General features: G+C 39.4%; 1 protein-coding gene across 8 annotated transcripts in view; it reads right to left on the reverse strand.

The window, feature by feature from the left end:
* The window catches only part of agrn (agrin), a 261,211-nt gene that overhangs the window by 25,048 nt on the left and 209,869 nt on the right, over positions 1-26,294 (reverse strand). For all 8 annotated transcript variants that reach the window (XM_058764050.1, XM_058764049.1, XM_058764048.1 and 5 more), the window contains 12 exons: positions 25,077-25,193; positions 23,561-23,725; positions 22,772-22,915; positions 21,205-21,329; positions 21,005-21,110; positions 13,849-14,211; positions 10,834-10,959; positions 8,017-8,144; positions 4,409-4,523; positions 2,210-2,329; positions 1,621-1,962; positions 18-210 (listed from right to left, as the gene is read on the reverse strand). In XM_058764050.1, the coding sequence (XP_058620033.1) occupies positions 18-210; positions 1,621-1,962; positions 2,210-2,329; positions 4,409-4,523; positions 8,017-8,144; positions 10,834-10,959; positions 13,849-14,211; positions 21,005-21,110; positions 21,205-21,329; positions 22,772-22,915; positions 23,561-23,725; positions 25,077-25,193 (2,044 nt within the window). The remainder of the gene's footprint in view (positions 1-17; positions 211-1,620; positions 1,963-2,209; positions 2,330-4,408; positions 4,524-8,016; positions 8,145-10,833; positions 10,960-13,848; positions 14,212-21,004; positions 21,111-21,204; positions 21,330-22,771; positions 22,916-23,560; positions 23,726-25,076; positions 25,194-26,294) is intronic.

A 26,294-nucleotide genomic window follows, 5' to 3' on the forward strand; every position in this document is an offset into this window, starting at 1 on the left:
AAATGTGGGTTACTTACCTGAGCTCCACATGTCCTTCAACCAGTGCCAGAGACAAGAAGTCCTTTTTGCCCTTTTGGCCATTGTACAGCAATATCCCTGTCATTTCCGAAGCCCTGAACTCCATGGCAATTCGCACAGTGTGGTAGGCCCTCATGGTTCGGAAAGCCAGGTAAGACTTGCCACCAAAGGATGGTATGAAGTACTTTATAACTGAGTAGGGCAGAAGGAAGAAGATAGATAAAGCAGGTCATCAGAGGCTCTCAACCAGGCATTCAATCCCTTAACAGTCTGCTCTCTACTGATAGAGCGACAAACAAAACTGTGCTTAAGTGTGTCTTCCTCAGATAACGCAGATACCCCTGTCAATACTACAGTAATCTGCAGTTAATGTTGTGCTTGCTATATTCCCAAGGGTGAGAAAACATAGACCTGCAACGGTGAGTACTGTAGTTTTTCTCCGTTAGACATTTACATTCCAGACAGAGAATCCCCATGCTCAGAAATGTATCAACACCTCTCTCTCTTTCTCTCTCGGCTGTCTCTCACCCTTTTCTCGGGAGAATGCAAGGCTGATGAAGCCTTCTCTCTTCATCACTCTTTAATGGCCCGATTGATCAGAGGAAGTGTTTGAGGGCTGCTTACAAGCCTTTAATTAGTGGCTTTTTTCACCTCACAGCGGTTTGATACTAACTAAAGTTCATCGATGTAATTAGTGTCAATTATAACCTGACACAGCTGCAAAAGGTAGTTTCATATCCCAATACCACCAACAGAGACAATGAATTGAGCTAAAATGTCTTCAGGGTAACAGCAGGGCTACAATTTTAATTTCAATCATAATTGAATACTTTTTTTTTTTTCAAAGGATTCAAATATGCCAAAATATTAATAATAAATAATAACAGTTATAAATAATACATATTTAATTGCAATCAATTATGAATAATAATTAATATTCAAACATATCTGAAATATTCAAGTGTACTTCTGTTGTGGTTTTTCTGTCACACCAAAAGAAAGATCAAAAGAAATAGGAAACAATACTTTGCTTGAAGAAAATGATTATAATAAAATGAAATGCTAGTTTTTCTGCATTATGACATTATTTTCATTATAATAAAATACAATTCCTAAAAAAACAAAAGTCAAATTAGCATAATGCAAAAGAGTATACATTTATTTAATTTAAATACATAACATATATTATAAATTCTATTAAAACACCGATATATTAAAATGTTTAAAACTGTAAAGTATTCATGGTAGTATTTGTTGTACAGCCTTTTATGTTGATTAAAAAACAACATATTATTAAAATCACCACTGTGAACATTATTATAATTACCAGAAAAACCCTAAAAATTTAATTGTCCAGACACATTGCAGTAATGAGATGTTTAAGAAAAAATGGATCGGAAAAATGTGTTAAATTTTCATGAAAATAACATAATAATGCAACAAATACATCTTAAATGGTCCTAAAAATTAGTTTTTGTTTTATTATGCAAAGATTTTATTTTCCTGTTGATTGTGGGGTCATTCAAATATGACCTGGCTATGATTTCACCCAGTTGTCCCTGCAATGCACAGATTTTTTCAAGTTTATGTAGTTCTCCTCACCTTTCTCGCACACAGCTCCTCCTCTTCCTGCAGGACAGATGCAGGTGAAGTCATTGTCCTCCTCCTCACAGGTTCCACCGTGACGGCAGGGCTGGGAGTCACATGGCCTGTTGCCGTGGACCGCCAGTCTGTTCTTCAGCGAGACTGTGGTTGTGGGGGCCTTGGATGGAGTGGTGGTGGCTGGTGCGGCTGTGGTGGTCCTGTGGCTGGTGAAGGGCCGTTTGGTGGTGGTTGGGCGGAGCGTGGTAAATGCAGAAGTGGGAGAGAGCGTAGTGGTAGTGGGAGTTGTGACTGACGCTACAGTGGTCGTGGTGGTGGTAAAGAAAGGAACAGCAGAAAGGCCTAAAAAATGGGGAGAAGGAAAAAATTGGTCAAAAGGCCTTAGTCAGGGTAGACATATATAATTCTTAACAAATAAAACTGAGGCTGAGACATACAGTCTCACGTTCAATAAGCTGGATCTTTTTGAGTTATTTGAGTCCTGCGGGCACTTGTGGTTATCAAATGCCAGCTTGAAGAGCAATCACATTCAACAAAAGGCAGCAAGAGAAAAAGAAATAGGACGGAAAAGCAATTTCAAGCAGGTTACCATAGGTGGTGATGCGGATGTTCTCTTCCTCGGGTTTCTTCACAACGATACCAGTGTCTTTAGATGCCTTGAGCTGTTTGAGAAGGGCTCCCTCAATATTCTCCACACTGAACCTTGTGTCTGTAGCACGAGAACACAACATTAAACAGAGCCAGAGGTGAACGTATTGCACAGCAGAGTGTGAAGAACCGGCACTAACCAGCCCCACCACCCTCGCACTTGACATAACATACTGCAAATATATACAGAAAAGCCTGCGTGTAATAGGCCCTTGGGAGAATCTGTTCTTGAACCGCCATGCATTTCAGGGACGTTGGGATGAAACACTCTAATAACGCTTCCACAGATGGCCCTGTTACTGGCCACCACAGACCGCCTTTATGACAGGCGCTTGTGCTAGAATTGTGCTCTTGTGCCGCTGAAGGGGACCAATAAAAAGAGAATAGCGAAGGAGATTTTTATCAGCTAGTGTGATGCTCAGGGTCTTAAAAGCATGAGAAGCGATGGAGACTGAAATAAAGGAGCTTTTTCAGAAGCCCTAGCTGATAAATTACCTCGCTAAAAAGGCCACGCTCTCTGACCGCTCCGGCAGACAGAAAAGACGAGAGCTGTATCTTCAGGGATTCTTTTACTTAACTTATACGCCTCATTCTGCTGTGTTGAATTATTATTTTCTTCAAACATACAAGGGAGTTTTTATGTGCTTTTTATTTCTTGCCGCAGGCACGTTTCTAAAGGAGCGCAGACTGGGGGAATTTTGATGTGAGAGGAGGGTATAAGTCGGACTGTGTGCTTTGTGTGCTAGAGCTGCTTTAGAAATAAATTAGAAGCAGCTTGAAAAAAGAAAGTAAATAAAAACAGGATAACGAAAAACAGAACGACTGGGGAAGACAGATAATAAAGAGCATTGAGGGGCAAATTCACTAAACTGTGCTGTATTGTAGTGCCAAAAACAGTCTTCACTAAGCACTAAGCACATGCAATGCAGTTTAATCCAGATAAATGCACCGAAATATTCATATTAAGTTACAAATATTCTTGTCAGTGCAACAGTCCTCATTGTCTTTGCAAATTAGGCTAATTTTATTTTTTATTTTATTAGACGTTGCACTTTCACGGAAAGTTGGTGGTAAATGCAATTTTATGTAAGAGATGTCTGTTGTAATGGCAACAGTTATTAATCAATGGTGATCAAATGATGAAGAAAAGCATTATAATTAGACATATGTCCAAATGTGCATTGTAGTTAAGCTCACTTTCCGCATTTTAAAGAGCCTGGATTGTGTAGTGATGCTGCACTATTGTGGCATAGCATGCTATACATTCAATTCAAGTTTATTTGTATAGCGCTTTTCACAATACAAATCGCTGCAAAGCAGCTTTACAGAAAATTTTACGTTTCTACAATATATTTAGGAGTAGGTCATTAGTGGTGACTATGGCAGAAATGTACAGTAAAAATCATGCAGGTAGTTAGGCTCAGTTGAAACTTAAAGTCAAGTGTTACCGGTCCTACTGCGAGATTTGAACCAGTGTCAATCGGCATGGGAGGCAGGTGTGCTAACAAGGACACTCAAAACAGCAGGCCCTATCACCAGTCACTAATGTGCCTCTTGAGGCCAGAGGAATGAGGTTTCTGTACACCACCTACTAGCTGGCCTTTGTGACATGCATCCGCCTAAACCTCACTACCATCCGGGTCACGGCACCAACGTAACTGGTCCTATGCGCACTGCTTGGAGAGGGACTCAAACCAACGTCAACCGGCATGGGAGGCAGGCATGTTTTCACCTCTTCACTGCCACTAGCTGGCCTCTATTATACAAGATGTGCTCAGTGTTAATTTTATGGGGGAGTTTGAGCAGTTAGATCAGGGTGCCAAACTCAGTTCCTGAAGGGCTACAGTCCAGCTGAGTTTAGCTTCAATCCTAATTAAACGCACCTGATCCAGCTAATGAAGTCCTTCAGGACGATTTGAAAACTACAGGTATGTGTGTTGGAGCATGGTTGGAACTAAACTCTGTAGGACTGTGGCCCTCAAGGAGATAAATTTGGCACCCCTGCGTTAGATTATTTGGTAATAGTGAGTTGGCCACTGAAATGATACAAACAGCATGTGTACATAAAACATTATCATTGGGCACAATTCAGATCTTTTTGAGTAAACAATCTTTAAGAAAACCTTTGGTGTAACTTTACCTGGGTCAAAGTGAACCTCGATAAAGGCAATTATGGAGTTACTGGGGGCCAGATTCTTCACACGGACACTCTTGAAGTCTTTCTGGACATCTGACTTGCGAAACAACTCATTCAGCTGGAAAAATAAAAGCAGAAAGAAAGTAAGATAGAGAAAAACAAAGTAGTAAATGCCCCAAGTGCAGTGTGTGAACTGGTAATAAGCTCGATATGCTGATCTAGTTCTTGTTAACTCCAAATTCCTCCACAGGATGAGAAAGTGTGTCAGTGGAAAAACTCTACTGAACCCCATCGGGTCTCAGTGCACAAATTGACATTTAACTACAGTGCAGAAGTAATTACATGAACACGTTTCGAAGTCAGCGGTAAATGTCAGATTTCAATGCTGCCTGTTTAGAATCGGCTCGGTTTCCACCTCGGTACACGCAGAAGAGTTCTGTCACCGATTTGGTATAACGTAAGACGAGCTTAGTTGCTGCTGGTTCCCGGAATACAAAGACCATTTCACCAAAACCAAATTCATTTCAGTGCACCTAATTGGTCAAAACTAGAGCAAACGAGAAGTGGTTTCCAATTAGGATGCACTCAATCGACTCACAAACCGCTTTGTGAGTTGTTCTAGCGCTCTCTGACGTGTGTGCACATTCTGTAAGAGTGTCTCAGCAGGAGGTCCATCGAGTACCCCATTCAAGTCACCCAAGGGCCTTGTGTTTTCCTTCTTCACTCTTTTCATTCACAGCTGCACTTGAATTTGGAAAAGCGCACAGTTGTCGCAGACATAATGGCTTTTGCCTCTAGGCTGACCCTGTGTGAGTTCATTGTACTTTTGGATCCATGCTGGGCAAGAAATGAAAGGAGATGCTCCCTCCCTTCCTTCAGGCCTCACTGGAGAGACCCCCAACAAAACCAGGCTGCCCAGCATAGCCGGATAGAAATGCTGACCCAGAAACTGGTCTCTATCCTCAGAAGCTGCTTACACAGAGTCTAGCACAGTGTTGAAATTAAGTGAAGGGAAAGACAGGGTGAGATATCGAGGCGTGAAGGGGAGGGGGTGCTCTGCTGAACCTGGGAGCATCATGAACATCATGAAGAAGCGGGATTAGGACACGCTCAAGGCAAGTGAAACCATTTCAATTGCTGGCTCTGTACTGCCCATGGCCCCATTTGAGATTTGGACCTCACCAAGCGAGAGAGTGAAGTATGGGGGATTAGCTTTCTGTGTCAGGTAGCGCACTCCTAGAGAAAGGCTGATTACATCCTCGCTTAGTCCCTGTCGGGAATCTCGGTCACAGCACTAGCTAACATTAGAGTGATAAGTGGAACTCATTATAGTACTGCCCTTCATTCCCAGACACGCCCAAAATGGGTTAACAAGCCGAGAACAAATCGCCAGCTTCTTCGGCAGATGCCGGCAGGTAGTTTGCAGTGTCACCCGAAGAATGCAAGAAAAACTCAGTGAAGGAAGCTAGGCTATCAGTATGTCAAGTCAAGACAAGTCACCTTTATTTATATAGCGCTTTTAACAATACAGATTGTGTCAAAGCACTTAACAGTATCAAATTGGAGGATAGAGTGTCAGTAATGTACAAGATTAAACACTCAATTTTCATTATTTGAAATATTTCATTATTGAATTCAGAGATGTCATTGTTCAGCTCAGTTTAGTTTAAATAGTATATGTGCAATCAAATCGACAATAATCGGTAGAAATGAAGTGTCCCAGATATTAAGTATGTCAAAAGTATCGGTGCGTTGAGGCCAAGATACCAACCAGTGTTGAAACCGTGAACTACAACTAAAATGATAAATAATCGCTTTTTGGAAATTAAATAAAACTAAACCAAAATAAACATGTGACCCTGGACCACAAAACCAGTCATAAGTCGCTGGGGTATATTTGTAGCAATAGCCAACAATACATTGTATGGGTCAAAATGATCTATTTTTCTTTTATGCCAAAAATCATTAGGATATTAAGTTAAGATCATGTTTGCAAGATATTTTGTAAATTAAAAACTTAATTTTTGATTAGTAATATGCATTGCTAAGAACTTCATTTGGACAACTTTAAAGGTGATTTTCTCAATATTTTCATTTTTTTGCACCCTCAGATTCCAGATTTTCAAATAGTTGCATCTCGGCCAAATATTGTCCCTAACAAACATACATCAATGGAAAGCTTATGTATTCAGCTTTCAGATGATGTATAAATCTCAATTTAAAAAAATGACCCTTATGACTGGTTTTGTGGTCCAGGGTCACATATATAAATTAATAATACTGTCAAAAAGGTTATTAAACTAGCAGTGATGTATCAAATGCACTTCTTGGTCTAAATGTTTGTTTATTTAACTAACTTCTTTGTAATTGTTCACTATTACTATTATTATCTTACTGTGTTTTTTGTTGTTGTTCTATTTGATTGTATTGTTCCTATATTCCGTTCCTGCTTTTTTTTGTCTTTGTAATGTATCTTTAAAAACTTTGAATAAAAAATTATAACTAAATAAGAGAAAAACAAAAGGTCATTTTTGGCAAAGTATTAACAAGAAAAATATATATTTAAAAAATATATATTAACTAGTGCTGTCAAACGATTAATCACATCCAAAATAAAAGTATTTATTATGTATATATAAATACACAAACATACAGTATATATTTTGAAAATACTTACATGTATTTACATGTATATATTTATATTAATATAATTTATATTATATATAAATCTATTTAATATATAAACATACAATTTTTCTGAAATATATACATACATGTGTGTATTTATATATACATAAATGTACACAGTACACACACATATATTATGTAAACAAATCTTTTATTTTGGATGCAATTAATAGCGATTAATCGTCTGACAGCACTAATTGTCAAATTTAACTGAATTTAACTATTAAAATTTGAGGAAATGTTTAATTGATTTCATTTGTTTATATTTAACTAATATTCCACATTGAAAAAATTAAACAGCATATTAGTTTTTGCTGCATTCTTAAAATTAGTATCAAATAATGTGAAATTTCACTAGAATCGGTATGTGCTACTGAAACGTTGGTATCGTGACTAGTGCTAGCAGACTATATTTAGCATCTAGACAGTTTTGAGCACTGGTTGCTAAAATGGGATTTGTATTGATCACAAACTTCAAAATCAAGTGTCTGTATTTTATTTTTATGTTACTGCACTGCTTTCCAGACACTGACAGATCACCAGACACATATTTTTTCAAAAGGCATATTCAACCTATTTCATTGGATAATTCCACCAATTATCACAATGCATTCCGCATTAATTCCCAAGGGGCCAACCTCAAGAGAAAAGAGACTGGATGGAGAAGTAAAGGGTTGAAACAAACAAGAAAAGAATCTGTGATAAACAATAAGCTAATCTTCAATCAAGTTTCAGTTATTCTGCTACTTTTTAGAACAGCTACAGCGTTTTGAAACAATTGAGCTGCCACACAACTGAAAAATAAAGCATCACTAAAGCAGCATAAAGTTTTTTATAAAATGAAACTGTAACCGAAATCTGAACTTCTTTTCAAAGCTGAACTGAAAGTGAACTCAAGCATAAATTTGAGCTGCATAACTCACAGCGCTTTCGATGCTGCGGGCCGTTTCGCCAAACAGCTCTGACTTGGGGTCTTCCATCTCAGGCGTGTAGAAGACCTCCTGATCCTCTACCTTATCCAGGTGTAGGAAGCCGCTGAAACGCATGGTGGCTATGGGGCAAGGCAGGGAAGCACATATGGTTATATAAAAGACACTTCGATGAAACACAGTGCCAGTCTACTCTTAGCTACAGACACTTGTGATTGGTGCAATGCCAGTCTGTAAGTTAGTGATGGAACTTCTTTGAGGTTAGTTGTGGGGTTCACTGAGTGAAGAAAGAGAGATTTGTTTGCAGTGGAGGTGGAGGTATAGGGAAGTATGTGAGAATATGGATAAAGGGAGAAGGTCTGGAAGGAAGGATGGACTGGACTTTACCAGACCGAGACTCTTCCCAAAAGCTGGCATGGAGGACTGAGTGGAAAGAGATCGGTTAGACAGTGACACTGACATACATTGCACAATATATCACAGATAATAGGTTAAAAGACACTTTCATATGTCCCGACTAGGGTCGGGGTCATCATTAAACATTCCTTTAAGGTTATTGCTGACCTTTCGCATTGACACTAATAAGCGGAAAGAGTGAGAGAGGATCAGAGGCCCGTTTTTACATGACGGAGAGAAATAAATAATGAATAAACGACTGAAGGAGAGCGGGGAGCGGGCCTGATGCTGGGTTCTGTGCAGCATGTAATCAGCTGAACAAATTGCCCAAATCAATCATACCGGCCAGGCTCCAGCTTGGCTGGGACCGGGATAAGCACTTGTATGATTATCGTGAAAGATAGCCGTAATTGTCTTCTAATCCCAGGAACGGGTGAGTGACAGAAGCTGGTTAAAACGGCATGATAAGGGTCTTTTTGCACAGACACACATCACTTCGTATCTGATGGGACTTTCAAAAAGGAGCAAATGGGGGAGATTTGAATGTGAAGAGAGATGGAGGGAAACAGCGATCGGATTCTAAATCGGAAACATCTGAGGACAGGAATTTCCCACGGAGCGCAAAGACATGTGGAGAAATCAGGCTTTAGATGTGGATTCAAATTAAAGTCCCAAATTCTTCACCACAATACGGCTATGGTCCATCATTGCTAGCGTCTACTCATTAAAACTGTCCTTATCTTTGGTTACAAAGAGTCCAGATGGCTTCCTGTTGTACAATGAGCTATATAATTTTAATTTACACTAGATATGTAAATTCATTCTTAAATAACATTTGAACTTTTAAGCAGAGGGGTAGGGCAGAGGCATCTAAGACTCCCTAGTTTAAATCATAGGCTCAGAATTGGTCCATAGAGGACAACAGAGGAGAATAAACACCGACTATAACAGCATCATGATTCCAGTAGTAAAAGAAATGTAAGACTTTTATTCTTTAAACACTTTTTTTCCAGGGTCCAAAATGATTTTTTTGAGAAGTAATTTGAGAAAATTCAGACATAAATATTTCTCACTTAGCATGATAATGTATTTTGTAGTATATTTAAAAATATGGTACATATAAAAAGACATACATGCATAGAAATATATATTAAATAAGTATTTGTTCATATATAAATAAATAAATCGATTATTTTGTATAATTACAGTTTATAATCTGAGGACTGGAAAGCCAGATAACATTGCATTCAGTCAGCAGGGGGTAAACTGCACTGTTTGCTGTTTTCAGCCTTTCAATAAAACAGTTTAATACGAGGGGGAGTTCTCCTTAGTGCTTGAGAGACATGGGGAGAGCTCGAGCTGACAGCAGAGACTGAACGCAATGGACATTAGGGCCCTCGCTCTCGGCCGCTGTGACACATCGCCAATAAACGGTGGGGAGTTACGAGACCCGGCTGACGGATATGAGAAGAGACGTGAGCACTTGACCTAGTGTTCCCATACAGAGAACACAAAACATCTGCCTACTACTGGCTGTCTGTCCTGTATTGATTAGTCTCCATTGTGTGTAATTTCTGCTCTTATCAAACAGATGGGGCTGGTGCGAGAAAAGGGTTTGTGTGTGCATGGACACATCTGGTCTAATGCCAGTCAGAACACATTTTGGAGAATTGGTTTATCCATTTGCTACGGCTACTGACACTGAACCTGCTCCCCTGCATCTGGCATACTCAGGGTCCAAAATTAACTGTTTATATACACTACCATTCAACAGTTTGTGGTTAGCAAGATTGTTTTAAAAGGAATACTTAATTAACTATTAAGTCATGACAAAATAAATTCATCAGTAAAAAAGTTTATGTGACAAAAGAAATAAATGCCATTCTTTTTAACTTATTCATCAAAGATTTCTGGAAACAAAAACTGTCATGGTTTCATGGTTTCCAAAAAATATTAAGCAGCACTACTGTTTTCAACATTAATAATAATGTTTCTTGAGCACCAAATCAGCATATTCCAATGATTTCTGAAGGATCATGTAACACTGAATACCTGGAGTGATGGCTGCTTAAAATTACACCTATATATATACACATACAAAATTCAGTTCCTGATAAAGTCACCAGCCAACTGGTGAGTAGCAAGCAATATTTACAAGCATTTGGCACTTGACAAGTACTAATTTTGGACCCTGGGCACACAAAATCAACATCCATACGGCATGTCTAAGATAATACATGCTCATAGACTGTAGTTTCCCCTGTCATTAAGAACTCTGGCTCCCTCCTCCTCACCATTCTCTCAGTCTTCCAGGATAAAAAGAATAATCACTGTTGGCGGCTTAGTCATAGAGCTGGTCATACAGTTAATAAACGAACACGTGCTGTTATCTAAGAGTGATTGGCGGGAACTTACAGGGGCAGTTTGTATTCTCAGAGCTGCTGGCAACCGTCTTCCCATCGGGACAGCAGCCGTAAGGTGTGTTGTCACAGGAAGACCGTTCTTCGGCTGTGGGAAGAGTGGTAGTTGCTACTGTTGTACCTGAAGAGAAAGATGAAGACGTCACACGAGCAGGATTTCTAGAATTTGATGCTTCTAGGCAGCAACTAGTTTAAACTGATATCTCTATGTTTGTATAATTGCAAAAAAAAATAAACATGTCACATTGTAGAGAAGGAAAATTATGATGTAAATAATTGCAGAGGCAGACGGCTCTATGGTTGACTCTTTGATTTGCAGTAAACAATCTGCGAGTAGCTGCGAAATGACTTTTACATCTTTCTTGATGTATTCCTACTTTTTAAACTCACATTTAGTCAAACCCTAACAATAGCTTGTTAAAACTGTCTTAGCTATAGAGCCAGCCTCACACCTACAAGGATATATACAGAAGATTAGCACTGAGGGTTGGAGCAAAATATCTCCTGCTTGCCAAACAAGCCATAAAGCCATCAGATGTTCAAGGGCTCTGTGAGTATGAGAGAGGCAGCGTGTGAAAATAGTGAGTGGTGGAAAATGACTTTTGGCGTAGAGCTGGAAAGCAACCCTGGACGTCTTTTCATCGCGTCTGTGGGCAAATTTATGAGCCGCTGCCCCCGAGGTGCATGCTGGCCGCCACACTGCTTCAGCCTTACAGGCTATTGGTTCACTGGGAGGCAGAAAGTCATCAGAGAGTCCCAAGAGATGCCTCCCACTCCGATGTTAGACAGACTTCATGTGTCCTGTGTCAAAGAGCGCTCCGGTCCAACAGTGACAAGAGAATAAATCTGAGGCCCTGCTGCTCTCTCTTATACCAGTTCAGGCAGTTAAACAGTAAAGCTAGCATTAGCTGAGTAAAAATAGCTGGTCTACTTTATGTATCGTGGTGTTGAAGGACACAAAACAAGTAAAGGGACTGAGGGATTTGTCACTTATGTCAACCAAGAGGTTATCATTTTAGAGACGGTGGTATTGGAGAACAAAATTGGAGTCGATGTCCATTAGTTTGCAGAAGTCTGCAGTAGGTTGACAAAAAGAACAGATCCACATTTAAAAAAAAAAAAAAAAATAAAATGCCAAAATGGGCCAAACAAGATCAATTTTTAGAATTAATTTTAGAATTGCAGCTTCCCCTATTTTTAGCTTCTTGCTATTTTTTTGCTAGAGGCAAGTAATGCAACTAAGGATTATCTTAGCTTTTTTTTTTTAATAACCAACTTAATATACTTGTAAATTGTAGGTAGCAGCTGGAAATTGTTCATTTTGAAAGTGTCTTTGTTCCTTTCTTCCATGGTATGAGCTGTCAAGGCAGAAAATAAGTACAGTAGCTGTGGTTCTCAACTGGTCTGGCAATTAAAAAATGCAACCAGTAATTAGAGCTGGGTATCGTACAAAAATTTTCAATATCGATACCGATACCGGTTCCTGCACGATACTTTTGTCAATACCAATTTTATGAAATCAGTTTTAACAAGATTACATTATCTCAAAAAACTTTGGTTTTATTTTTTCAGCTTGTTGACATTTATACAGACTCAAAGCCTCATCTCCTGAGCCACTGCACGAAGGAACAAAATATATCCAAATCAGTGCAAATAGTTTTAATAAAGTTCAAATAGTTTTCAGTTTACACATCTGTTAGGCTGCGTTTACACTAGTGCATGTTCTTTTAAAATGCATAGCTCAGACAGAATCATCATTTCTATTAATTTATTCTAGGTTGTTAAAGACTTCAAGAAATTGAAATTCTTTATCCACTTTCATAAGTGGGTGTTTTATTTTCTTTCACCATATGTTTTATTGTTATTAGATTCTGTGTTGTAGTATGTCTAATTATTTGAATGCATAAAACAACTTAGTTTATTCAAATTTATTCTTAAAATAGCCTTATGAAATGTTTTCTTTTTCTTTTAATTTATCTTTAAATTATTGAAAATCTAAATTTATTTATTTATTTTGGCAAACAAAGGGGGTTTACTATTAAAATTAAAACATGGAAGAAATGTTGTGTGATCATTACTTAAAAAAATAAAGTTTTAATAATTTTAATAGCAGCCTAGTAGTAGCAGTATGTACATTCTGTTGAACAATATTAATATATTTCTGCCACAGCATCTTCCAAGTTACTTTTATTTTGACAGGTTGCCGTGAATACCTTTACAGTTCTGTGTGTATATGATATGACCCTAGTTTTACTCAAATCAAATGGTAAAATGCTCATGAAGTGACTCTCAGAGCAGTTCTGGAGATGTTGTTCATGTGTTTATGTCTTCATTTAGTGAGACGGCGTCGCTTCTAGTCGAACACACCTAGTGCTGCAGGCTTATTGCCTCACTAATGTTGATGAGATTAACCCCTTAGGTATCGAAATTTGGTACCGAACGACAAGGCGTTTTTCGATCGGTGCCTAAAAAGTATCGAACTCGATACCCAGCCCTACCAGTAATATAATCAAAAATAGTTACAATATATATAAATAGGATATAACAAAATCTCAATAGCAAAAATGTCAACATAGGAAAGAAAACTGTCAATTCATTTCATGGGGTCTATGTCTTGAGCTCGGTTCCTGACAAACACAGACTGTGCAAGGAGAGAAAGGAACAGTGGTTACATCGACTTCATCTGAAATGGCCTTTAGAAGAGGCTTACTCATAAGGTTAGGCCACGTTAAAAACTGAAGCTAGTCATTTTGGTGAATTATTCACCAAAGTGATTCCAAATGAAACCGCTCACTTAGCAGCTGGATGTCAGGTGTCAAAACCTCTCAAATAATAATGGGCGCTGAGATAATGGGCAGTGCTAAATTGATATGCCATTACAATTGGAGTCGAGGTCATCTCACACGCAAGGTCCCTCCATACAAGGGAGAATTTCATCATCTCTTGTCATCTGTTCTTGACAATTATGCCTAAACCCCTTATGACTGAAAGATTATGGTGAATGCATTACCAAGTGGCTCTTCTCCGCTCTCCTCCATTCCGCTCACCATCTCGTCGTCCCCACTGGGCTCTCCACTGCCCGATTCGTCAAAGTCAGGGCTGGAGTCCAGGGGTGGGGATGAGGTGCGCGGTGGTTTGTTGAGTGTGGTGGGGCGGTGGGTGGTGAAAGAGCTGGAGTACTTTCCTGCATTGACCACCTTCGGTGGAGGCAGTGCCTCCACCACGAAGCTGTCCAGATCCTCGGGAATGCTTGAAGTAGTGGTGGTGGTGGTGTGGCCATGGCGCTGTTTGGTGATCTTGACGTGAGCGGTGGGAGGGGTGGTGCGGTGGGTGGTTGGGAAGGGGGTGGGTTTGGCCGTCAGCTCAATGGATTCTGGGAGAAAGCAGGAATGGAATGATGGGTAAGCATAGATGGAAATGTTTCTGTAAGCCTTCTTTCTCACCTTTGAATTCTACCTACACCCTCCCACCCATTTCCCTTCGCCATTAAAACAAGCAAAAAAAGCCTCAGCATGGTTTCAGCAGGGCGTCCTTAGCCCGAGCAATGCTTTGCATGCCTCACAGATTCATATCAAAATCAGATGCATTGAAACACCGTGAATAAACCCACTCCTGCCTGCAAAAAGCATCGTGTTTCCATCATATCACTTAAGCTTCATTACACCCCAACACCTGAACACCTGCAAAGAGCCCCTTTTGTAGTCAAACAACAAGGGCTTAGCCTTAAAGGATTAGTTCACCCAAAAATGAACATTTCGTCATTTACTTGCACCTCATGTTGTTCCAAAATTCTATGACTGACTTTCTTCAGTGGAAAATAAAAGGAGAGATTTTGAATGAATGTCCTTGTCGTTCTTTTCAATATGATTAAAATGACTGGTGACTAAAGTTTTCATGCTTCAAAAAGGCAAAGTAAAAAGACTTAGTTCACACTGCAGGTCTTAATGCTCAGATCGTTGTTGTTCACATTGTCATTTAAATACGACTGCCATCAGTCTCATGTGTGAACCGTATATGGCCCTGAAGTGACCCGCATGCGCAGAAGAAGACATGATATCAGACGCAGCGCACTGTGTTTGCGGAAATAAAAATGGATGCTGCTCGTGTTAGCGTGTGTTTAGCACTTTTTAAGTTAATGTGCAATCGGAGCCTAAATAACGAAGTGATAAGAAGAAGAATATTAAGAAGAAGGAGAGCAGGATTTCCTCCAGCGCAGAATTGTGACGTCTGTCGCATTTCAAGGACGTAAAAATGTAATGCGACATGGCCGCTCAGACTGAAGTCGCACTGCAAAACATCGGATATGTATCCGATTTAGGACCACATATGAAAGTGGCCTGGGCCTGATATGAAAAAAAAAACGGATTTGTGCTGTTCAGACTGTCATAAGAAAGTCAGATATGGGTCACATTTAGGCAAAAAAAGGGCCACTTTAGCCTGCAGTGTGAACTAAGCCTAATATATTCCTTGTCACTGAAATCTGGATTAGTTGGATTTGTGAGCAAATCATTCAGAACGATTCTGTGAACTGAATAAGCAAATTTATAGAAAATATATGACTTAAAGACTGATTCATTCTAGTCCCATAAACTCTAATGAACATGCCAAGAAGAGCTAGAGTGGATTGTCAAGATTTTCAGTGAATAATGACTAAAGAGATAGTTCACCCAAAATGAAAACCAAATGCTGGTACTCAAATAGTTTTAGAGAACTTAAATATCGTATTTCCACAAGTTCCACAGGAGTCATACAGGTTTGCAACAACATTAAGGTGAGTAAATGATGACAATTTGTATCTTAGAATTTTGGTTTATCCTGTACACAAAGCTATTTTATGGCTTCAGAAGACCCACTTTCATGATGCTTTTTTTGTCATTTTGAAGCTACACAGTTTGAATACACATTCACTTTCATTACATTGAAAAATAGCAGCCAGGGTATTCTTTAAACCTTACCTTTTAAAAGTCACACAGGTTTGGAATGACAAGAGAGTGAAAAATAATGACAGAATCTCTATTTTTGAGTGCACTATCCCTTTAAATTACCCACATATTTAATGAACTGCACATGTAGAAGACCCAGGTTGCTTCACCGCGTCTTTCTGATGTGATTCTTTGAGGTTTTTAAAAGCTAGGTTTTCTGCTAGCTCAACCCGATCATTACACATACTCTTGACCAGAAGTGTTTCTGGGTTTGAGACTGCAGAATATGGTTTATCTGTGAGAGAGTGCGCTTGTGCATGTGAGAGAGTGCCTGTAGATATGAATTATATATACATATTCAGATGTTGCCCTCCTGTAGGGAGGCTTTAATCACAGACAGCCAGAGCCTCTAGTGATGAATGATTGATATAAATAGGGCAGAAAAGCAGGGTTTAGCTGCAGCTTCAAAGGAAGCCCTCACTTCATGCAAGCATCCGTCGACGCTCCAACCACCGCAGCCTTGTCAACACTCTCGCAAACCTCTCCAATGCAGCAGCTGAGCTCAAACTTAAAAAAGTCTTCTTCAAAGATACATATTCTCTGATATATATTTAAAAAGATTCAGAGGACAATAATAACCGCGCCGTGAAGATTTCACCACAATAGGGACCAAGGGATCCAAACACCCAATCATCCGTGGCTTCGTGCTCAACTTTAACGGATCCCTCGTGTACAGGCTAGCTGCGCTTGGTCGGGAACCTGATAACATGCTAGCACAGGCTCTTAATTACATGCTAATCATCTCGTATTTGAACAGCGAGTAGCTGACGAGGTGTGAAATACGATACCTTACAGAAATACTACTTCTATCAGACCGGCTGTCACAGCCTGGGCGAGAGGGAGCAAGTGTGTAGATACGCTAGCTTTGTGCGGGAGAGCACCGATGCTATCGCCGTGTGTCACGGCATGCGTTTTCTTATTTCGACTCGGCTGCACCTGTCATTCAGGAGCTCAGCGTAGCGTTCGCTCTGAGGGAAAGAGAGATCTGGGGTGTGGGCTTCGAGTCGCTTGCCTCAGCTTTGGGTTTTGTGACACAAATACGCACGCTGAAAGAGAGTAACTGGCAACGGGAGCAGTCAGTTCGCCTTAATCAAGTTTAACGCTCCATTTGGTTTTCAGAGAGGCAGGGTGCACAATTAGAAGACGCAAAAATCATTGTCATCTTCAGTCGCCATAGCCGTATACTTATTCTTGAAAGGCTGTTATTAAGATGGCTTTCTGTCTTTTCATACAACATTGTACTCGCGTGTGTATTTTAGGCGGAAGTGAAGTTGAAAGAGGCAGAGAGAGAAAAGAGTGAGAGAAAAGCAGAGAAACTAGGAAATGAAAGGGGTAAAGAAGATTGTTCCGGATTCAATGTAAGTTAGTTAAGCTCTATAAACAATGTGTTTATGCAAATAGAGCACCACAGAAAATCATTTCAGTTTGTAACTCGTGTACTAATGAAACTAACTATGATTCCACACTGACAGCATTTTTGAAGTGTAATATTTAGCTATGTGGAGCAGAATTTTGGACCAATGAGATTTCGTGGAGGCATGGCTATTTGCAATATAGCGATGCAATGTCTTTGAATTAGAAGCCAAGCCATCGACGAAATATCAAATCTCAAGATTTACATGTTATTTCATCACTTTATACAGCAGTGGATCCCCCAATGTTCAGAATGATATGTGAAGCTGCATGATTTTTCCAGTTCTTCATGATTTACTGGATTAAGGGTAAGGATTTAAAAAAATATTTTTTACTCTTCTAAATTCTACCTGAAATTTATGTGACCTTTTCAGGTCTAGAAATCATACTTAAAATTAGGCTACTTCATATATCCAGGTTTTTTCTAGACAGAAGGAACACTGTTTATTTAATGAAAAAGGGGGAAAAAAAGACTTAAGGGAGTGAATAAGAAATATCTTGATTTATAGTTATTTTTGCCCTTGGAAGTTGGCTGAAGCCTCCAGTGGGTCCTGGCTCATTGGTCATTTCATATTGTTATTAAAACATAAATATGCTTACATACAAAATGAGAGTTATTTGAGATGTACAGTTGTTTTAAATGCCCATATAGCGGTGGTAGCCATATAGTACTACTGTTGTAGTAGGCGGATAAACTCCAGGTTATATGACATAATTCTTGTGGGAGGATTTTTCCCTATGTAAATAGTACCTTGCAGGGTTTACCGCCTTTACATGGTAATGAGAAAAGTTGAAAAATTGGATGTAACTCCGCACAGACAAGGTTAGTAAGCAATTTTATCAGAACAGACTTCTGAAACAGTGCGTATGTTAACGTCTATGCCTTGCCCTGTAGATTTCCATTTAAATTTTTAAACACTGAGGGATGATTCGAAATGTTTTTCTGTGGTATGACAGAGATAAACGGGTTTTGAACCCGAAAAATATTGTTTAGAACAAAAACGATAACAAAACTAACATCTATGCCGAAAGCCGCCCGTCCCGTATGCTAATGCGTAGACTGCCAATTTCCAGCAAGCGTACAGGTGATGACACCATATGTGAGCGCAAGGAGCTGCCAAGTCTTGGACTCTTGATGAGCCAAAAGTTTCTCAGCCATTCAAGACCCTGAACGCCCTGCGTCATGTACCAAGATGTGCCACTGATTGCCTCATCTGCTGCCTGCTATGGCAACATGAGGAGTAACGCGCTCCGTGTGGCGTTTCATAGCACCGTTTGTCATCAAGAAGAGTTGATGATGAGAGAGCGTCAAGAGATCAGCGGGAGAAATATAGAGAGAAAGGCAGGCTTTCGGCTAATTCATATCCAGTCACACGTGAAATGAGCCTGTGATCTAACCCCTCCACCTCAGGGCTGCCGAGCAGTCTGAAGCCCAGTCCGCTTTACCCCACATGTCGGAGAAGAAATTAATAAATGATCCTGCTGTTGCCAGTTCTGCCCCAGGCTGGTGAAGATCCAACCTAAGCCCACTCTTTACTTCCTCCCAGATCACTGAATAAACCCAGAAGAGCAGCTGGATTCTTGTCATACAGGCAGGTAATGCCAAGAAACAGAGCAAGACAGAGAGGTGCTCTGGTTAATGACTACAGGGATGATGGTCCAATTGTCATCTCTAAACATCAGTTTGTATTGTGTTGTGTCATAACCAGGTCCAGAATCAATTTGCCACATGTGAACTGTAATCAAATAACTAAAATATCTGTCAACGTGAATTGCTGTTCTCAAAAAAAAATTTACTGGATGGTGAAAATTAGTCAACTAATATGAAGGATATGGAGTTTAAATGGCTGCTGCCAAAATCTACAAATGCAGATGATGATGATAACTTGCTATAATCTGAATGTTAGTATTGTATTATTTGTAATATATACTCAATTGTTTATCGGCTGATGCCTCATCAAAATGTCCAAATATTAATATTAATATATTCCCTAGTGAAAATTACATTTGAATTAAATTACATTTATTTCATGCTAAATATACTACAAATGCATTAACATATTTATGTGCTTAATGAAAAGCCCCTGCAATTGTACTTCTGGTATACCAAAACTGGTATACTTGAAGTCGGCTAAATTGGAACAACTAATTTTGTACTTAATGCACTTTAATTGTGCAGAAGTAGGGCTGAAGTCCAACTAAAGATACGTATATTTGGTTGTACTAAAGTGGAACTATTGCAAGTACACTTTAAATATCTTGCATTTAAAGAGCGATATTATTCAAAGATCATACAATCCTCATCAATAGTGACATTAAAACACATTTTTGGCTTAATATTAAGAAATGTCCAATAAAGTTTAATTGTACTTTTTATATCAGTAAGTCTCAAGCGATATGTCAGTAAATATATTAATAGGTTTGAACTATACTTACTATGAAATAAATGTATTTTACTTTTTTACTAGGGTTGTTTTGTCACTAATGAGAAATTGAAAAAGAAAAGTGGGAATTTGAAAAAACAGTGGCTAAACAGAATTGTTTACCATTATCCAATAGCCTGAATGACCTCAGTGACATCAGAGGAAATGGAACAGCATTTTATAGGAAAAGCAAGTTCACATTTTGGTTAAAAGTAACAAAGACATTTCTTTCTTTTTTTCTTTCTTCGTTCACAGTTACACCAGGAATGCGAAATGATTTTATGTTGAAGGCAAAGAATGAGCAATGTGCTGGACTTTTTAATATTCTGCTGGCAGAGAATCCATAAGGACCTGGTTATAGCTACGAAAGACAACGCAACACAGAGTCATGTTAGATCAAGCTGCACTTATGTGGCATTAACAGGTCTGACAGAGTGGCTGCATGGGCTGCTGCTGAAAATGTCTGGCACCTGCCATTGGCCCTGATCCAGGATTCGGCAGCTGGCGATGTCCACCACGTGCCATGTCCATCTCAGAGCAGCTCTGACGTGAGCTGGCACAGTGCTTCTTACATACAGCTGACATGAAAGTCTTAACCTTGGCCTTCTACCAGGTCCCTTTGCCCATGCATGTACACAGCGACTGATGGAACGATTTAAGAGAGAAAGAGAGCGATGCCCAACTCTCTGCTCTACCCAAAGCAGGCCTCCCGACAGCATCAGCAGCCGGATTGCAGGTGCTTCCTTCAGACTGTGCAGTTAACTCTCCTTAATCCACACGGGGGTGATGCAAATAAAACAGTTCAAATGTCGCCCAGTTCCAGGGGATTCAAAGACTCCAGCCTGAAGCCAAGCCGCACGCTCTATCTACAGGGGAGCATCTGTCAGGCAGCTTTCCTGTCCCCTTGAACACCCGCATCAAAACCCCATCCCACACACAGTGACCCCATTCCTAAATATGGGCCATGCAGTTTACCCAAACAAACCTTGTAAAACCGCTAAATCTGGAATCAAAATATTGAGAAAAACACCTTTAAAGTTGTCCAAATGAAGTCCTTCGCAATGCATATTACTAATCAAAAATTAAGTTTTGATGTATTTATGGTAGGACATTAACAAAATATCTTCATGGAACATGATCTTTACTTAATATCCTAATGATTTTTGGCATAAAAGAAAAATGGATAATTTTGACCCATACAATGTTTTGTTGGCTATTGCTACAAATATACCCATGCTACTTATGACAGGTTTTGTGGTCCAGGGTCATAATTTATCATTCACACTTTCTTAGATGTCTATATGCAAAAAAACAGATAAAGAATCTGATTTCAAGAGGCTAATCTCACCTTTGCACTGGCCTAAATGCTCCACAGTGATCTCTTTATCTTGTCTGCATGCGATGGTCCTCAGCTGGCATCGGTCTGCATAGGTGACCCCATCAGAACCACATACCTGTCCACAAACATGTCCATGTCTATTATTAGAAAAGAAATCTTCATCACTAGAGTAGGTGTACAGTGTGGATCTGTGGCTTATGCAAGCTCACCTTGGTCTTGTTTTTCTCATCGCAATCTGGCGACGGGCACTCACAGTGAGCCTGTCCGTTCACCTCCACACATGATGCCCCAAAGTGGCACACAAGCTCATCACAGGACTTGGGTGCCTCAGGTCCTGTGGAACAGATTGGCCTCTGGTTAATTAATAACTGATATTTGAACATTTAAGGGTTTCTGAAAGCTAACACACATGGATAAACATGTGGGAAACCAGCATCACAAAATACAATATATGCTGGTCATTTCAGTGTGGGCTACTTGTTAATCCACTTCTGATATGAAGCCTGCGACCTCCTCCACAGATATTCATCAGAAAGATGGACTTGCATCAGTAGCAGAGCCGGGACCTTGCCTGCCACAGAAGTCTACTCTTTACTCTGACATCAGAGCGCTGGGCTGCACTGCCTGGCCTGCAGCATTGACTGGCTTCCTCTTCTGCACTTTCATGTGGCAGCTTTTATCTGGCAGGAACGCTGCATGAACACTTCTATATTGGGACTATTGAGTTCATTAAGCTGTTCACTTCCTGTCAATAGCTGACGGTGACTTCATTCTACTCACCATGCCAACACAGGGGGTGACATCAGGATAGCATTTCACTGTCACCCCTGGTGTGCATTTGAAGATTCAACTTTGAACTCCATTGACTTAATTACATTAGCATATAGTTGAATGTAGAACATATTAAAACATAGTTTTACAATCATTTGTTAATGATACCAGAAAATACTTGATGCCACAATATTTAGTATAAAGTAGCTAATTATTTGGAATTTAATGATTTTTTTAATGGGCTTTCTACATTTAATGTACATAATAGCATACTGTAGTCTCAGCCTTTTAAGATAATTATAATAATTAATAATTCATCATTAAAATGAAATCAATTATTCAAATAAAACAATTATTTTAGCATGATAGATACTAAATAAAATATCTTATTAGATACTAATAGATATTTAAATAAGATTTTAAAAATAAATAATTTCACATAATGAAAATTCTATAATTCTATAATATAGAAATATATATTCTATAATATTTTGTCAGAATATATATATATATATTTTTATTTTTAATGCTACAAGTGATAATGTATAAAAATCTATATATTTTCAGGCTTGCAAAATATTACATTTAACAGTGTTATTAAGTGTTTTTAAGGATTAAAAACACAAAAAACTGGGCATATAATCATCACTCTACAGTATATATATATCAAAAGGATATAAATAATATTAATAACAACTGGTAGAGATATATTGTTAATCGATACCCCAGACCATCTCAAACATACGGCCGGATTCAAACCCACATCCTTCTGAGATCTTACCACTATGCCATGGTTCTGACACTAAAAGCCTTATTTGTCAGAACACTTTTAATTAACAAAGACTATTAATTAACCAGTGCCGTAATTTGTATTATTTCTACACATGCCCAACATTGGGAAAAACAGACCTAATTATAAGTCATAAAGTCACAACCTAGCTGCATTAGAACTGCAATCCTGGAGAGATTGTCTGAGTTTTGTGCTAATTAAAATCCCGGCGTTACCTTTGTCACAGCCGTTGGCTCCCATCTTGCTGCCGTCGGGGCACACGTTGCATTTCATGCCCTTGACTCCAGGCTTACATGAGCACAGTCCTGACATCTGCTCACAGTCGTCACGAACCGAACCCACTCCATCACAGTTACACGCTGATGAAGAGAGAGAGGGAGAGAGAGAGAGAGAGGGCTGTCAGCCTTATCTGCTTGAACAGTTTTGATTAGATTCCTTGTCTCTTTCTCTTCAATTTCACTCTGACAAAAACATCCACACATCCGCCAAATGCATGCAGGCAATCTGAAGCTGCTCCAATCTGTGACCCCACAGCTACAGCAATAGCGCTCGCTCTGTGTCAGTGACCGCAGCTTGGTGGAGTTCAAAGCGGGGTCAAGAAGCCCTGGGGTGAGAGCGAACGTGGCTACAGAATGTGCTAATGCTCCGAGGACCCCAGGGACAGAGCACAAACTGTTTCAATCACGCTTGTTTTTCTATCCTCGGCTTTGTAGCAGCGTACAAACACACAAATACGTGCATCAGAGCTTTATTGGTCTGTAGGCAGAACTTATAGGTCAAGCCACGTTGCACTCTCTCGCAGTTCCCATTACCCGCGGTGGCTCGGAGGCTTAACTCAAAATGCTTGTTTTGACAGAAATCGCATTTGAGGCTGGAAGGATAGCGCACGTTAAACGAGTGGGTTGTCACTTCGGATTTCGGATTAGAAAGGAACATTTAACACATTTAACAGAAAATGCCCCGAAAGCAAATCACCAGGAAAGAGAGAAGAGAGGAACGCTTACGTGTGCAGCCACTCATGTTCTCCGTAACGATGCCTCGGAAGTTCCAGAACCCGGGCTCGCAGCGGTCGCACTTGAGTCCCCCGACGCCGGGTTTACAGGAGCACTGGCCGGTGGACGGGTCGCAGGTGCCTCCGTATGAGCCGTAATGATTACACTGACACACACCTAAAGAAGAAACGGACACAATCTATAAGTTGACAGCATGTGGGATGCGACATGAAATCGTGAACTACACAATTGCAATCAGTTGTAACATATTTTACGTTTAATACACAGTTAAGTGACATTTTGGACTGTTGTCAGATAGTGCTGTCAAATGATTAATCGCGATTAATCGCATCCAAAATAAACGTTTTTGTTTACATAATATATGTATGTGTACTGTGTCTATTTATTATGTATATATAAATACACACACATGCAGTATATATTTTGAAAATATTTACATGTATATACATTTATATTATATATAAATATATTTAATATATAAACAAAATATTTTTCTTAAATAAGTATGCATGTGTTTGTATTTACCGGTATATATACATAATAAATATACACAGTACACACTTGTATATTATGTAAACAAAAACGTTTATTTTGGATGCGATTAATCACGATTAATCATTTGAGAGCACTATTGTCAGGGTTGCAAACCGCAACAGCACATTGCCCATTTATCTATAATTGGCCATAATAAGAAAATAAGCATTTGGAATTGGCCAGAATTTTAAAACTGGTTCATCCCAACTTGAAAAAGTAAATGTTCATCCACTCACATTTTGCATAATTAAACATAATTACTTTTGAATATTTATTATTATGAATTGTTATGCTTATAGTTCAAGAGTTTTTGCAGGAGAATTGGCATTGTGGAGATAAAAATTTGTATAACATGTCAGGATCAAGCAGAAGCCTCTGCCTGGATCAAATGAACAAATGCCCAGTACACACTTATTTCATTCAGCAAATATTGTAGAAATGTTATGTCATCTCTATAACATTCCCTTTCCCCATGTCAAATCATTCCTACATCCATGCTTTTATCATTTAATGTGTTTAAGACGGTGTTTAAGACCTCTACAAACACTATTAATATAATGAAATAAGATTGTGAAATATTAATTGTAATATATATTAAATGTAATTTATTCCTGAGATGGCAAAGCTGAATTTGTCTTCAGTGTCACATGATCCTTCAGAAATAATTTTAATATGCTGAGTTGCAGCACAATAAATATTTCTTACTATTATCAATGTTCAATGTTATCAATGGAATCTCCGATGCATTTTTTTTCAGAATTCTTCAAAAAATTTCAAAAGAACAGCATTCAAACGAAAAAAGTTCAATAGAAACCTTTAGTAACATTATAAAGGTCTATAATGTCACTTTTGATCAATTTAATATGTCCTTGCTGAATAAAAAGTTTCATTTCTTTAAATAAATGTGCTTGGCCTAGCTTATGTCTGATATTTAACTAGTTGATAGATAAGGGTTCATGGCGGTTATACGTACTAGGACACCCAGCCAGTCCAACACCAAGGGCAGTGGTCTTATTGTCTTGGCAACATCCGTAAACAGTTTTGCTACAGTGCTGGGAGGCGACGAGCTCTGGAGGAGCTGATATGATAGCTAGAGAGAAGATACAGAGCAAACAGGGGTGGGTGGGGGAGAGAGAGAGAGAGACATATTGAGACCCACAGCGTTCTTAAGACAAATTAAACTAAACAATCCAAGCTGAAATGCAATTTAGTACAACACAATAAGAATCGCTTAAGGAGCAGAGGTGGGAGAGCCTGCATCTGGCTGCCAGATAACAATTCTATTTACAATTCCTGACACCAATTCAAAATCAGGAAAAAATGATGCTATTACCAGCCGTGAAAACAAACAATAGACCTCTCGTTGAATGTCTGGTGGGTGACATTTGACACATTCTCAGGGGCCTGTTCTCTCCATTTGTTCTCGTCTCAGATAGCGCCGTTTACACCTACGCCGCAATGTCAAACAAAGATTTATGGACTCCGGGTTTATGGACGCAAATGCACAAGAGCGCAAATCAGGACGCGCTGATGTCAGTCCACTCTCGCTATAACCTAATTATACTATTTTAGCGTTCCCGGCTCACATACGGAGGAAGTTTGTTGCGGTGTTTAACTATAACGTTGTGCCGGAGGCAGATGGCAGGTGCCTATTTGTCTTATCTGTGCTGTCATTTGTTTCCCAGTCTTTCCATACTTGTTCTGTTCGAGCGCTTCTTCTCTAGGCCATTGAACTGAATGGCTGTGAGGCGACAGGTTTGTGGTTTCGAGTTCGGAGCTAGAAGGACTAGGCTGTCGTAAATCAGGGGGCCGTCGGCGTGAGCGTACACGTCCTGGGGTATAATAGTGATGTGTCACCGTGCCTTTCACAGCATTTTGTGGCTCCAGAGATGGGTTCTGTCCACACCTCATTAAACTTCTCCTCTCTGCACTGAGTCCATTATGAAAAAGGTGCTTTTAATTTGATCCTTCTCATCTCACTGCGATTCTTCACCATCCTCTTTCGACACTCGATTGTTCTACAACACAATCCTTTCTGACACCAACAAGGTTCTGCTAAAAGCGAGGCCGATCAGCTTAGATGTTTATTTTTATAAAAGAATCGTAGATTATTGGTGATGATAATGGCATATAATGGGGTGAAGATCACCTACCAAACTGTGGGAACATCACAATGTCAATGTTACAAAAA

The sequence above is a fragment of the Onychostoma macrolepis genome, chromosome 23 (assembly GCF_012432095.1).
Source record: "Onychostoma macrolepis isolate SWU-2019 chromosome 23, ASM1243209v1, whole genome shotgun sequence".
In the NCBI taxonomy this organism is placed as follows: domain Eukaryota; kingdom Metazoa; phylum Chordata; class Actinopteri; order Cypriniformes; family Cyprinidae; genus Onychostoma; species Onychostoma macrolepis.